Here is a 15047-nt window from a genome sequence, read left to right as displayed (position 1 = left end):
TAGCATCTGAGGTTTGCACGCCAGTTGTGGGGAAGTCCAGGGTGAGGGGTCGGCGTCTTCTCCTCTAGACTGTCCTTACTGTGCTCCTGACTTCTGGGTCTCCGAGTCTGGGGAGATGGCTGTCCTGGGTGTGTGCAGTTATCTGGGGAGTGCACGCCTCAGCGGGGTCCCCGAGAAAGCCAGGGGCAGGGACTGATTCAGGGCCCCTGGTCACGTGCTGCCGGTTTCGGTCTGTGAGCTCAGCCTGCCTTCACCAGACAGGCTGTGGCCCCATCGCCAGGTAAGGATGCCACCCCCAGGGCTGGAGGAGGCGACCCAGGCCTGGTGCCCTTCCCGCAGAGGCTGTTGGAGGTGCCTGTGGAAGGCCAAGCCCCTGGGCCTCTGGACTGGGGCGGGCTGGCGGTTGTGGGGCCTGAACTTGTGGAGCTTCTCCCTGCCGCAGCTTGTGGCTGACTGTCCATTCGTCCCTGGGTGTCCAGCTTGACTGCTGGAGGTGGCTGCAAGCTGCCCGTTCTGTCACGAAGTGACCCCACTCGCTTTCGCTTTTGCTGCAGACACTGAGCATGTCTCTGCGACCTTTGACCTGGGTGCCGGCCCACCTGTTAATGGACCTGCCCGTGTGGGGGGTGGGGCAGAAGGGCAGGGGCCTGGGGGGGCCCGGGGCCCCCCCCCCCCCCCCCCGGCAGAGCCTGGCTATGCCACCGGAGGTGACGGCTCATGCGGGGCGGCCGGGGGAGGTGGCCGCGGGGGTTGCGGGGCCGCTGAGCCCCGCCTCTTGCCCGCGCCCCCACCAGCTTTCTTCCTGCGTCTCTTCCTGCCGCTGCGACGTCTAAAGTAGCTTTACTCTTCATCACCGTGTTTTCTGTTTCAGTTCGTATATGTGTTTTATTTGCCTTTTTTTAATTACATTTAAGTTCTTTTTATTTTGTGTTCTAGGTTTTAAGGTCTTTCTAATTTCTTAATTTTTTTTGTTGTTTTTTTTTGTTCTGTTTTTTGTTTTTATGTGCTGTATTTTCAGTGTTTTAACCAAACAGTTGTGGCTACTCATGGTGAGGAATGACCGCTAAGAGTTTGGGTTCTTTGCATTTGGAGGTCACTGCCACACGTTGATGGTTTAGGAGGTTGAGAGGTTTGCCGTTAGGTAAGTCGTGGCCAGGGGAGCGTCCTGCGGGTAGGCGGCGGCCTGTAGGCTCAGGGAGAGCCAGGGGCTGGGGGAGGCCTGGCTGCGCCGCACGGTTCCCCTCGGTGACTTTGGGGGCGAGGAGGCCCGCTGCAGACCCGCAGACACCAGCTGGCGGGGCACAGACAGGCCACCGGACGTGGCCGTTGAGGAGGCGGCCCAGAAAACGTGTGGTCCAGAGAGGTGTGGACTCGAATGCCAGCCTCCCTCGGCCCTCTCGGACTTCCCCGTGCCTCGGGTCCCCTGCGGCCGTCTCTCGAGTGCTGGCCCGGGGCTCCGTGCAGCAGAGGGCCCCTGCCCGCGGGAGGCCTGGGAGCCTGTGTCGTGTGGGGTGGACAGACCACTGGGGCAGCTCCATCACAGAGGCTGTCAGTGTGCCTCGTGTCACAAAGAGGATTTTTCCTTCTCAAATCGGCCTTAGGCAGTGGAACCCAAATAGAAAATGCTTGGACGGGGTGCCCCCAGGGAGACAGGACCTGTCACGCGGGGCCTGTGGCCTCAGCACATTAATCATCCGGGCCTGTTGTTCTTGGCTGTGGGGGCCGTGCTGTGGCCTGCAGGATAGTGAGCGGACCCCCGCCTCCACCCACTGGACCCCAGGAGCACCTACCCGTCCCCAGTTGTGAGAGCCTCGGGTGTTCCCACACATCGACGCACATCCCCGCGGACCTGGCCGCCGGGTCGAGGAGGGTGTCGATTTGGATTCCAGGCAGACGCGTCCCCGCAACCTGTTAGATGAAGCTGGAGGTCACCACCCCAGGCCCTGGCCTGACACTGACCATGCGGGTCAGGAAAAGGCAGGTCTCAGAGGTCCCCAACCAGCTCTGCCTCCCGGTCACCTAGAGGCAGCCACAGGAGCCTGGTCAGGCCTTCCTAGTTGAAGGCGGGTGTGAGTGGGTCCCAGTGTGTGTCCAGCCTTATGGAGAAGGCCATGCGCCCCTGCCGTCAGCTCCTTCCCCTCAGCGCCCCCAGAAGCACCCCTTCTGGAGGAACCGTGTGAGCCCCTGCCGCTGGCGACTGGGGTGTGCACCGGGAGCTGGGCCCCGCGAGACGGTGGTGACAGGGCCCGGGGGTGCTGCCGGCAGGTTCTGGCGCGCCCACCGAGGACCGGGTTGGGGGTGAGTCACGGTTGGCGGTGCTCGTAGCCGCGTGGGGCCAGGTTATGGATCTTGTCAGGAGCTTCAGGAGGAAAGACCGGGAGAGGAGCGGGCTGGTTTCCTGCGTCGTACTTCCTCAGGTAGAGCGTGTTCGCGGCAGCAGGCTCTCACGGTCAGCGGCCGAGGGCGCATTTTAATGGTCGGTCTCTGTCCGCTCCGGGAATGTTTTGAGGGTGACCCGTTCCGTGGAAGAAGAGTCACAGTTTGTTGGCATTTGTGTGGACGTGTAGGTGCTTGAGCCGTGGGGGCCGAGAATTCCACATTCCCTCTAGTCTCTGCGTTCGTTCGGGAGGTCTGTGCCCCTCCCAGCCCCTGGCTGCGGCCAGCACTGGGAGCAGGAGATGGAGTGGGGGGCGGGAGGCGGGAGGCGGGAGGCGGGAGACGGGGCTGGCCGGCCGCAGCACCCGTAGCTTGATCGAAGGCATGCGCAGCCTCCTCCCAGGCCCCGTAGAGCCCTCCGCCCCGCCCTGAGGCGCACCTTGTTTCCGACCCCCGCCCCGCTGGCTGCAAAGGGTTGCTTGTCACGTTCACCTAGCTTCATGTCCATCACACGCGGCATCGGCGGGCTGTTCCCGGGAGCGTGTAGGCTAAAAGCCCCGATGTGCAGCATTTAAATAAGGTGGCAGCAGCCTCTGCAAAGTGGGAGGAGTGGCTGGGTGAACCAAGGGACCGGGCCCGAGGAGCTGGCCCGACAGGAGAGCGGGGGTCCTCCTGTCCCTCCCGGTCCCGGCACAGAGCGCCGTTTGACCGTGGCCGAGGGAGCCCAGCACGGGGGCCCCGTGGAGGTGGCCAAGGCCCCTGCTGGCCCTGCACGGCGTGCCCGGCCGTACCCAGAGCCTGGGGGCGTGGTGGCCCACATGACGAGCTTCTCCCTTCCCTGTGTCTGGCCCTAGTGTCCGCAGGACGAGATGTCCGAGTCGGGCCAGTCTTCCGCGGCTGCCACGCCCAGCACCACGGGCACCAAGTCCAACACGCCCACGTCCTCCGTGCCCTCGGCGGCGGTGACGCCGCTCAACGAGAGCCTGCAGCCGCTGGGGGACTACGGCGCCAGCACAAAGAGCAGCAAGCGGGCTCGGGAGAAGCGCAACAGCCGCAACATGGAGGTCCAGGTCACACAGGAGATGCGGAACGTCAGCATAGGTGCCTCGGCCGCCCGCGTGCTCCCGGGCGGCACCCCCCCCCCCCCCCCCTGCTATCTTGCCGTCCCTTCCGGCTACCGCTTTTAGCTCGGGTGCCAGCACAGACAGCGCAGACATTCGTGGGCTCCCCGGCCACGGAGCCTGAAGTGAGCGATCAGGGTGGCAGTGTCCTCGTGGGGTCGTCCCTTCCTCTTAGGACACGGTCAGATGAGACCAGGGCCTGCCCGTGTGGCCTTCACCTCTTCAGAGTTCCCATCTCCAGATGCAGTCACATGCAGGGCTTCCGGGGGCTGTGGCTTCAGTGCGTGGACTCAGGGGGCAACCCGGCTTCTGACGGTACACTGCCATCACCCAGCAGACGCACTCACTAGAGGAGGGACAGGAGGAGAGACAGGGCTTTGGGTCTGGTCGTTGGAGGTCATGAAAAGGAGACCCGGTTCTGATGAAGGGGCCCCACGTGGCTGCCGGCGAGGAGGAAGCCCTTTCCTGACGGTCCCTGCCTGGCGGGGGTCTAGTGTGGGGTCTCCAGATACGGGGCCAGAGGGCAGGCGCCCCCCCTAACCCTGGGGTTCCTGTGTGTCCCCCCCACCCCTCAGGCATGGGCAGCAGTGACGAGTGGTCTGATGTTCAAGACATCATCGACTCCACTCCGGAGCTGGACATGAGTCGGGAGCCCCGTCTCGATCGCACGGGCAACAGGTACTCACTGAGCCCGGGGGCCGGGTGGGCTCAGTGTTCACTGTGGAGGCGGGGCCTTTGGCGAAGGTGCCCCCTGCAGCCTCTTGCACAGGCAGCGCTGGCATTGAGCGGCCCCTTGGGTGGTGTTGGAGAGCCCCTGCCCGCAGCCCAGAACGCTGCCCACTCACCCTGCCCTCCCCCGGCCACATGTCCTCACAGCCCAACCCAGGGGATCGTGAACAAGGCTTTTGGCATCAACACTGACTCCCTGTACCACGAACTGTCGACCGCGGGGTCGGAGGTCATCGGGGACGTGGATGAAGGAGCGGACCTGCTAGGTAAACTCAGGCCACCCCCGTGACCCCAGGGCCTCGGGCTTGCTGCTGTTGCTTTTGTTCGTAATGAAAGGAAAGTCTTTGTCAGCTGCAACCTAGGGGTTTCTTTTCACAGTTTTGTCGAGATATATTTCACATTCCATGAAAGGTATCCCCTTAAAGTATAAAGTTCAGTGGGTTTCAGGGTGCTCACAGAGCTGTGTTACTGCCTAATTTTAGAGCGTTCCATCACCCTGAAAACCGTGCCCGTGCCTAGGCGGTGCACTTTTTAGCAATTGTGCTCCTCGCAGAAAATGCCCAGACAGGGTCGGTGCCCATCTGCAAGCCCTCGGCACCGTGGTCGCCTCCAGAGCTCCCTGCACCTGGGTCAGAAATGGGTGCAGAGACAGTTCCCCATGTGGACTCCCTCCGGGGCCTCCTTCCTGTCCTGGGGTGGGCGTCAGGCATGTAGAGGCCATGTATGCAGCCGAGCACTGCCCTTGGGGTCCGGGGCCAGGTGGGAAATCGGATCCTTGCAGTGGCACGCCTCACCCCCCCCCCCCCCCCCCCCCCCCCCCCCGCCCCTGCTGACCTCGTCCCCTGAAGGCCTGCTGCAGGACCAGAGCTCTCGGTCCCTTCCTCCCAGCAAGGCAGCCTCCGGGGCAGAGGGTGACCGTGTTGTGGGGGATCTGTGGCTCTGGCTTGTCCTCTCCTCCCCACGCCGGCTTCTGTGGAGGGATGGTACCCCCAGCTCCCGTGGCTTAGGAGGGGGCAGCCAGTCAGCGGTGCCACTTCAGCCCAGAAATCCGTGAGGCCGCCTGCAGGCCCTGTGGCCCGGGTTTGGTCACGTGCTGCCCAAGGAGGTGGAGCTGCCTCACGTGGATGAGGTTTGTTTTGTTTTGTTTTTTAATGTTTATTTTTTTTGAGAGAGAGAGAGCGGGAGAGGGGCAGAGAGAGAGGCAGAGACAGAGAATCCTAAGCAGCCTCTGCACTGTCAGCCAAGAGTCTGACGAAGGGGCTCGAAGCCACGAACCCACGAGATCATGACCTGAGCTGAAAACAGGAGCCGGACGCTCAACCGACTGAGCCACCCAGGCGCCCCTTGCGTCGAAGAGTTCTACTTCCCACCAATGTCCCTCTGCACTGGTGACCTTTGGCCATCAGGGACTTGAGGACATTTGTAGAGTGTGTCTGCCTCGGGCTCAGCTCCCCTGTGCGGACGGCAGTGTCTTCGGTGGATGGCCGGGCTTCCGGCTGCAGACGTGGCCCGGCTGGAGCCCACGAGGGAGGGCCACCAGCTGGTGGTTTCCATCTGCACAGCCTCACTCTCTTAGCTCCGGCCCTGCTGGTTGTCTCGCTCGGGCCGCGGAGGCCCCCCGAGAGCACAGCCGCCTGCGGTGAAGCCTACTTAAAAAAATAACAGAAACTGTTAACATATAGAAAAAAGGTACTTAGAGGAAATCATTTTCAATATTCTGACACCTTTGCACCCTCCTTTATAGAGTTCAGGTAATCCTATATACGTTCCAATTTTTATTTTTGGAGAAGTAGTGCACGTTTATAACAATATTCGCATAATACCAGAAATTGCCAATAAGAGCGTAAAAACCAGACGATCGTGACGAGTGCACCTTCCCAGGTGCCGTAGCACACACACGTACGTGGCACGTGGAGGGTTTCGGGTCATGTCTGTCCTCCCCTTTGTGGGCGATGTTACCGTCTCTCTGACCTGCTAATACCCCCAGTGCGCTTCACCTTGTGGCATGAGACTGTAAATTACTCAACCCGTTCTGCCAGGTTCTGGTTTTTGCTGTTTGGATACTGCGGTCACAGATACCTATGGGCGTAAATCAGCTCACCCCCCTGGAGACTTCTTTAGGACAGGTTTCTAGAGGTGGGAACCTCAGCGTAGAGATATGGGCTCCTGACGCTGGCTCCACGTTGCTTTCCCAGATGTGGCTTCCGTGGGGCTTGTGCCTGGCTGTTCTTCAGACGTTGGACCTGCCAGGCCGGGAGCGGCATGGGAAGGAACTCCCGTCCCTAGAGTTTGTGCCCGGGAGCGAGGCTGTAGTGGGTGACCGGGCGCACGTGTGTGTCTGTGAAGGAGCACCTTTCTGCCAGGCCCACCTTGGAGGCTGTGAGGGCGTGAGGGCCTCGTGTATGCTGCACTCCTGAGTCTCTGATGAAAGAGGCGGCGGCCTTCTCCCTGGAAGAGCGCATAGGCACACGGCGTTCGCGTGTCCGCGACCCGGCTCCACGTTCGAGTTCCTGGCCGTGGGCAGCTCAGCTGCCCCGCGCCGTGTTTAGGGGCCGGCCGCAGGTTGGGGAGGGGACCGTAGGGGAGGCGCCCAGCTGGAGTCCCAGACCTTGTGCTTTTCAGTCTCGTCTCACGACACGGCTCCAGTCATCGACACGGTCACGAGAAGAGTCACACCAGCGTTAGATGTGCGCGTCTGCCTTTAATCTGGGGTGCTGCCACCGCCCCCATTTCATAGATGAAGAAGCTGAGCCCGGGGAAGGTGAAGTGAAGCAGCACAATGGGGACTTGAACCCAGGTCCAGCCAGAGCAGCAGGCGTGACTGACCGCCCTCAGTGCTTTCTAGGGATGGAATGTCATGGGTTTGCCCAGAGCGCACAGTCCAGTGTCTCTGAGTGAGCTCAGGGCCGTGAGGTCAGCACCCCACAGCTCTGGAGCACTGTCCCCCCCGCAGGAAGCCTGTGCCCACGCACAGTGACCCATCTGTGTCTGTGTGCTTGCCCCCCCGGGCGCTTCCTGTCACCTGGCCCTCCTCTTCCACCTGGCCTCTTTCTGTGCACCAGTGCCCGTGAGTTTGTACGTGTTGTAGCAGGGGTCAGCGTTCCACCCTTCCCCGGCAGAGCGGTGCTCCGTGGCACAGACGGGCCCCCACCTCACGTGGCCGTTCATCCACTGCTGGGCATCGTGGCTGATGCTTCTGCTCCACATTTGGTCCCTCGCGTGGTCGTGGAGGATGACTGGAGTTGGCCGGCCTCGTCGCCGCCCGTGACTCCGGGTGGCCTGCCCGCCGGCACGTCCCGTCATTGGTCACTGGCCGGTGGCCACCCTGGGCCCCGCTCTGTTCTGGCTGGCGTGGGCCCCGTTCTTGGGCGTGCCCTTCCAGAGCCTTAGGCACGACGGGCATCTGAAAGGCAGGCCGCCCCAGGGAGTTGAGAAGGAATCAGGCGCTGTCACACTGTGTCAGTGGGGCACCAGGCAGAGGAGCCCTCCCTTTGCCCAGCAGGGTGGAGGAATGGGCTGTGGTCGGCTCCAGACCCCTCGCCGAGGGGCCCCAGCCCGTTGTCTGGCTCGGCTAGAGTCTTTCTGAAGAGCCTCGTGCCTGTCCCCTGCGTTCCCTGTGTGGCTGCTAAACAGCAAAAAGCCTGCGGCCAGTGGGCGGCCGTCCTCACAGTGGCAAGGTCGTGCAATAGCAGAAACACGGTGATGTTGTCGGCGTGGCTGAGGACGGCGTCCTTTGAAGCTCCGCGTGTCTGGATCGGGCATTTGGATCGTGTCTGTTCGCCACGGCATTTGGACTGTGAATTCCTTTAGCAAAGAAGGAATGACCCTGGATGGGCCTGTCTTGTTACGTTTCACTGAGCTGACCGCACCGCTTGTAAGATACACCGTTAGTTTAGAAATCTCCAGGAAAGGAAGCCCTTGCTTCAAGTTGAAGGGGGACACGCCTTCGATCGTGAGAGCACGCCCAGTCTCAGAGGTGCCGTGCTTCGAGAGTGCGCCTCTCAGAGCTGACATAGCTGGGGAGCCGAGGAGTTAGCACCTAGTGACCACGTAGCACGTGCTGGGCGTCTACCAGGGAGTTTCCAGGGAGCCCGAGCTACGGAGGTCATGTCTCTCCTTCACGGGCGAGGAAACTGAGGCTCAGACGAGCCAGGCAGTGCACCCTGCGTCAGCGAGTTGGAGTCTGAAGGCCGCACAGGCCGACCGGACGTGCATTCTACCCGGTGCGCTGTGCCCAGGTAGCGGGGTCCCGCCCCGTGGCAACCAGACCCAGACGCCGTCTAGACGTTAACCTTGAGAGAGAGACCAGCCCGTGTGCACAGAACTCGGGAACATGACGGAAGAACATAGAAAGGGGCGCCCGGGTGGCTTAGTTGGTTAAGCATTCGACTTCAACTCAGGTGATGATTTTGCAGTTCGTTGAGTTCAGGCCCTGCATCAGGCTCTGTGCTGACAGCCCGGAGCCTGCTTCGGATTCTGTGTCTCCCTCTCTCTCTGCCCTTCCCTCCCCTCAGAAAAAAATAAACATTTAAAAAAAGAACACGAAAGGCCTCATGCATCGAGAACTTCTGCACGCTCCGGGTCTGCGGGCTGAGCTCTGTAAAGCTGCCGGGTGGCCTCACGGCTCAGCCCATTGTCCGTACCCAGCCCCGGCCAAAGAGCTTCGTGAGCAGACTCCAGACTCTGTCCAGGAGAACATGTGAGAAGAGCCCGGAAAGGGCTAAGAAAGAACAGGCTGCAGGGCTGCCTGACGCTCCAGGCACCAAAGGGTTTTACAAGCTGTGACGCGGAGGGCAGCGGACCCGGGGTGGCAACAGACCGGTGACCCCTCCGGTTCGTGTGAGGAGAGCTGGCCCCGCGTGGGAATTCACCGACGCTGAATGTGGTGCTTCACATCACCGGAAAATGGGTGGATTAGTTGAATAGCCATTTGGTGAAGAGTGAAGTCTGGTCCCAACCTCCCGCCGTACACAGAAGACTTTGTAGGGGGACTTCGGACCTAAACATAAACACGCAAGGACAGCGGGACTGGAAGAATGCCGGAGAGTGTTCTCTGCATGGCCACAACCGTAGAGGAAAGTGCTGCCAGGTGTGGCTACGCACAAGTCAACATATACATGATCTCCCTCGCTGACAGAGGTCAAGTACAGTGGAACCTGAGCAGAGGATGAAATTGGGAAGTTCCCGGAAGATGCCCACCAAACCACAAAAAGATGTTCAACCTCAAGAATGAGGCAGGACAGAAAAGAGAAAACACAGATGAGTTTTTGGTGTTGTTTTTTTCTCACAAGAGCAACAAACACGAAGCAGGTGCTAGGGCGCCCACGGCCAGGAGGTGGTCGTGCGGCCCGCGGAGCCGTGCTAGCGGGGTGAGGTGAGCGGTCACTCCGACCCGTCCCCGCCTGGAATCCGGGGTGCTGGGCGGTGAGTGCACGCCCCTGTGCGCTGAGCACTCATCCCAGGCGAGCGCAGATCTCCAGTGCACAGTCCCGTGACACGGCGTCAGGCGGGACAGAGCAAATGGGCCAAGAGGCTGGGTATTTGCCCTTGGTTTGTGCGTATGTGCCTACGTATGTATGTATTTATTGGGAGAAAGACACAGCGTGGGGAGGGAGGGGCAGAGGGAGAGAGTGAATCCCACGCAGGTTCTGCACTGCCGGCGTAGAGCCCAACGTGGGCCCGGAACCCACGAAGCCGCAAGACCATGACCTGAACTAAAAGCAAGAGTCAGACGCTTAACCGACTGAGCCACCCAGGTGCCCCTTTGGTTTTGTGTTTTAAAAGCTGGTGTTCTTCAGGGCGCCTGGGTGGCTCAATCACTTGTGTTCCAGTTCAACTCAGGTCGGGACCTCACGGTTCGTGAGTTCGAGCCCCGCGTCAGGCTCTGTGCTGACAGCTCGGAGCCCAGAGCTGCCTTGGATTCTGTGTCTCCCTCTCTCTCTCTGCCCCTCCCGTGCTCATGCTTTGTCTCTGTCTCTCAAAAATAAAAATATTAAAAAGAAAAGCTGGTGTTTATCTGGAAAGAGTTCTGAGAGACAGAAGATCAGCTCTGGAGCGCGGTCGCCCTGGGGCGTCGAGACGAGCGGTCACGTCCACTGTTGAGCTGGCACATTCCTTTATCATTTCCGTTCCTGCAGCGCGTTGTGCGTTGTGTCATTTACGTCAAGTGACGAAGTGACCACGTACACAGTACTGTTGCACCCAGTCTTCAGCTGGGAAAAGTTTGGAGCCCAGGAGGAAGGCACTGCCGGCCCCACACGCCTCCACCCCGTCCCCAGCGCCCCTGCTTTCTGCCTGCCTTTCCCTCCCTGCCAGCCGGGCCGTTGCTTCTCTTTTTCTGGCCGTCCTTTCCCTGAGGTCGCGCCCTTCCTGAAAGGCCTGGGCTGGCGGGAGAGGCGGGGGGCCACGAGGCCAGGCTCACGCGCCCTGGGGGCACCTGGGGCCTGGACGCCCCCGGCCCCCCGGCGCAGCCCCCCGCGCGCACACCCTCTCACCTTCCCCGGCCGTCGCTGCTGCGTCTTCGGGGGCCTCGCCCTCCTGAGGGCTGAGCAGGCGTGGGGCCCGGCGCTCGGGGTCTCTGTTTTCCCTCAGGGTTGCCGTCCCCAGTGGGATTTGTCGCCCACAGGCCTGGTGACACCTGCTTGTATTCTTTCACGCGTTGTTGCTTTCTCTGTAATAAGAATTTCTTTATTTTGTTGGTTCCAGTCACCAACTGACCTTTGTCACTTCCTTCCCCCGTCTCTCTGTGCTTTGCTGGACACGGCCCCAGGGGAGTTCTCAGGTGCGTATCTCCAGCCGTCTGCCACCCCTCCTCACGGCGCTGTCCGGCTGCAGTGGGGGGCATCCTGGGGACACTCCCCACTGCTGTCCAGTCACCGCAGGCTGTGCGGCCTGTCCCTTCCTGGGTCCCCTCCAGGCCACTAAGGCACACGTGCTTCTGCTTACCAGCCTACTGCCGCTCGGAAGCTTCTCTTGGTTTGCTCTACTAGCCCACTGACAATGGCCCTGACACGTGAGGGAGAATGACTGTGCCCTGGACCCTGTCCCTCAAAGGCAGAGAGTGCCCCAGTGACATTTCTCAGGGTTCTCCCCCGTCAGGCACACCCCAGAAGTCAGGGGTCCCATGCCCACATGGCAGATGGCCCAGCCCCGGGCTTCTCCGATTGTTCGCAGCAGGAGACTCTGAGGCCCCGGCCCGTTGACATGCGGCCTCCCCCGTGTACCCGAAGGCGTGCCGGGTCCCCGGGCACAGCTTTCCCTCATTTGCAGACTTGTGCCCTTAACCCCCACCCTCACGGCCCAGGACTCTGGTGCACGGGGTCAAGTACACTGCCCGGCCCCTCATCTCATCACCTGCTGCCCTTGGCCTGGTGACCTGTGCAGCCAAGGATGCAATGTGCAGAAGGAGCAGCTGGCTCCGTGCCACCTCCCGGCCCTCCCAACCCCCCCCTCTGTGCAACCCCCCCCCCCCCCCGCCCTCCCCTGTGTCCACCCCCCGGCCCTCCCTCCCATCCTCTCCTATGTCCACCTTCCAGCCCTCCCAGCTCTCCCCTGGGTCCACCCACCGGCCCTACCGGCCTCCCTTGTGTCCACCTCCCGGCACCCCTGGCCTCTTCTGTGCCCACCCTTAACCCAGCAAGAAGAAGGCTCCGTGCCGCCCCCCCCGCCCCCCCCCCCCCCCCCGGTGTCCACCCCCCCAGCCCTCCCAGCCCTCCCCTGTGTGCACCCCTAACCCAGCGAGAAGCAGGCTCCGTGCCACCCCCCTGGCCCTGCTGCCCTCCCCCGTGTCCACCCCTAACACAGCAAGAAGCAGCCACACGGCACCGCCGCCCTGCTGTTCACTGAGGCTTAATGCGCTTCTTTCTCTCCCTCCCTCCCTCCCCTGCCCCCCCCCCCCCCACCCCGCCACCCACCACCCGGCTCCCGCACTGGGCTCCCGCACTGGGACGACTCTCGCAGTGCGCCATGATTTCTTTGGTAAGCCCAAGGCCCTGTTTCGGTTTGCGTTCCTCCCTTTCTTGGCTTCCTCTGTCTGCCTCACACCTTCTCGTGCTTCCTGAGCCTTTTGCTTTGCTCTGCATGGTGGGATTGGCGGTGGGGTCAGCAGGGGCCACAGGCACTCCTGGCTCCAGGGTGGGGTTGGGGTTCGAGTGGGGAGCTGCAGTGCTGAGCCCCCCAGCTGCCTCCCTCCGAGCACACCCTGGACAGGTGGGGGGGGGTGGGCCACATCCGAGGCCAGGGGGTGCAGATGGGGACAGCCGTCAGAACCCACTCTGCGCACACCGTGTGTGTCGGGGGTCTCGTCTCACGATCGCCTCATACCGGGGCAAGGGGGGGGGTGCTGGTGAATGGGAGGAACAGACCCTGGGTCTCTGGGGCTTTCTGTCCCAACAGATGAGGTTCAGTCCTTTGGAGTTGCTGTGGCACACCTGCAAAGCTCAGATGGCGGGGTCCACTTTGGGGCTGGCTTCCAGGGGCCGGGTCGGCCCCTCTGGGCACCAACCCCAGGGAGCGTGTCCTCCCCGCTCTCCCTTACCCCTGTCTCCTGCTGTCCCCACTGCGGCGGGCCAGGTTCCCCCGGCCCTGCTCCTGGCCCCGGTGGAGGGCCGCGCCTACCGTGGGGCCATCCCATCTCCTTGGCCGGGGGCTCTCTGCCGTCCTGAGCTGCCTTCTCTGTCCCCATCACCACAGCACCAACCTCTGTTCTCCCGGGGACGGCCCTGCAAAGGGTGTGCCTCCCGAAGGGCGAGGGGAGACAGGAGGATGCTGGCAGAGAGGACAGATTGAGGTGGTCCTTGGGGCCAGCTCACGCTGGTGCCGGCTGGGCCCTGCGGCACGCTGGCCTCACGTGGATAGCCGCGGGAGCTCAACCCGGGGCCGCCGTGCCCATTGAGGCAGCAGGGCCCTCCTCAGTACCCTTCAGGGGCTGTTCTGGGCTTGCATCCCTGACTGCGTTGTTGGGTTGAGAGCCCGCCTGAGGAGCCGCAGAGACCCCTCTGCAGGGATTGTCTGGCTTCCCGGAGACCAGACTGCTGGCCTCGCGCCCTCACCTCTGCCCTCCCAGGGCTGAGCCACCCTCCAGGGAGGATTTTTGGTACTCTGGGGCAGGTATAGTAGTGTCAGGGTCTGGCCTCGCCAGGCACAGGTAATCTCTCTGTGCCTTTTGTTGCAGGAATGGGCAAGGAAGTGGGGAACCTGCTGCTGGAGAACTCACAGCTTCTAGAAACCAAGTAAGGACTCCTGTCTGGCACAGGGCTTGCTGAGATGGCCCTCCCCCAGGGCCGGGCCTCCCTGTAGCAACCCGGAGCTGTGACCTCTCAGCCCCTTGGAGGCCCCCATCATAGCGAGCAGGCTGGCTCACGCAGAGCCCTCGTCTTTCTGCCTTTCCAAAGAAACGCTCTGAACGTGGTGAAGAATGACCTCATCGCCAAGGTGGACCAGCTGTCCGGGGAGCAGGAGGTGCTGAAAGGGGACCTGGAAGCTGCCAGACAGGCCAAAGCCCGGCTGGAGGGCCGCATCAAGGACCTGGAGGAGGAGTTGAGGAGGTGAGCGTAGGCCTGGAGGCTCCTGGGAGGAGGAGGGGCCAGGCCCGCCCCCCACCCCAGTCCTCTCCTCCCCCGGGCGGCAGCCTCACCTCCTCTCTGTTCCAGCTCACTTGTGGGCCTCCTCTCCCCATCCTCCCGGGAGTCCCCCAGGAGGCATGGATGTCGCGCCTTGGGTGTCCTGCCACTCTCGTGCCTTATGTTTATTGAGGAGGAGGGAGTTCAGGCACCCAGGAAGCTCTGGGGTCCCCTCCCCAGCACTCTGCACCTCCCTGTGGCTTCTCTTCCAGCCTGATGCTCATCCGAGGGGTGCCTGTAGCTCCAGACCGGAGTGGGGGTGTGACAGGAGGGGGGGGGCAGGCGGCGCTTGTCGGGCCTGCAGGTGCCGCACACCTGTCTGGGGCCGGCCTGCGGCCCTGCCACCTGTGCACGTGGCCCTGCCTGCCCGTTAGCCAGGCCCCACGGCCCTGCTGGGCAGCCAGGAGAGACATCTGGGCTTCCGGGCGTGAGCTAGCAGGACTGTGGGCTTCCGCCCCCCCGTCCCCACAGTCACATTTCCCTCCTCGTCCTGCAGAGTGAAGTCAGAAGCCATCATCGCCCGCCGCGAACCCAAAGAAGAGGTGGAGGATGTAAGCAGCTATCTCTGTACAGAATTGGTATATTCCACTATTAACATGCGGGGCAGGGGGGGCGGGTGGTGCGGGGTGGGCTCCCGGGGCGCGCTAATTCTCTGGGTCTCTGGGCCCTCCTCATCCTTCCTCTGTCAGCTCCTCTGCCCCTTCTTAGTGGGAACCCCCGTTTGGCCTGTGGGCCCCCTCTGAGGTGCAAGGAACATTCTCAGGAGCCCTGTGCTCCTTGGGGACTCATACCTGACATGCAGGGAATGTTTGTAGGGGCCTTTGCCCATAATTCGTGGACCCCTTCTGGCCTCCTTTCCGGAATAGAGCCCAGGTCTGGTGACTGGGCCGCTTTCCTGCAGGAGAGGGTGGGGCCCAGCTCCTCGTCCCAAAGTGAGTGGTGCGTCCTGGCCGCACCTCTTGTCGGCTCTTAGCTTCGGGGGTGTCAGGGTGCTGCTCACGTAGCAGCCATCCGAGACGCAGTGGGTGCTCCTTCAGCCCAGCGAACCCCACCCCCAGGAGCAGAAACAAAGGTGCGGGTGAATCGTGGAGCCACGGGAGGCATCAATCGGGGCCCGTGGGGCCTCGTGCTCCCTGGCCCAGCAGCTCCCCCTGGCCCCTCACCCCTGTGCCAGACTGTAGCAGCCCAGGACACAGCTCCT

At 62.3% G+C, this 15047-nt stretch overlaps 1 protein-coding gene across 1 annotated transcript in view; it reads left to right on the top strand.

Annotated features, from left to right (window-relative positions):
• MAPK8IP3 (mitogen-activated protein kinase 8 interacting protein 3) overlaps positions 1 to 15047 on the top strand; it is a 47368-nt gene that overhangs the window by 24212 nt on the left and 8109 nt on the right. Inside the window, exons 11-18 of the mRNA XM_040458689.1 lie at positions 3231 to 3477; positions 4073 to 4175; positions 4374 to 4492; positions 10996 to 11007; positions 12186 to 12203; positions 13399 to 13456; positions 13619 to 13771; positions 14343 to 14424. Coding sequence (XP_040314623.1) covers positions 3231 to 3477; positions 4073 to 4175; positions 4374 to 4492; positions 10996 to 11007; positions 12186 to 12203; positions 13399 to 13456; positions 13619 to 13771; positions 14343 to 14424 — 792 coding nt within the window. The remainder of the gene's footprint in view (positions 1 to 3230; positions 3478 to 4072; positions 4176 to 4373; positions 4493 to 10995; positions 11008 to 12185; positions 12204 to 13398; positions 13457 to 13618; positions 13772 to 14342; positions 14425 to 15047) is intronic.

This window comes from Herpailurus yagouaroundi, unplaced genomic scaffold (assembly GCF_014898765.1).
Source record: "Herpailurus yagouaroundi ecotype Mexico unplaced genomic scaffold, PumYag 222, whole genome shotgun sequence".
Taxonomy (NCBI): Eukaryota; Metazoa; Chordata; class Mammalia; order Carnivora; family Felidae; genus Herpailurus; species Herpailurus yagouaroundi.
This window is presented reverse-complemented; position numbering and strand designations above follow the sequence as displayed.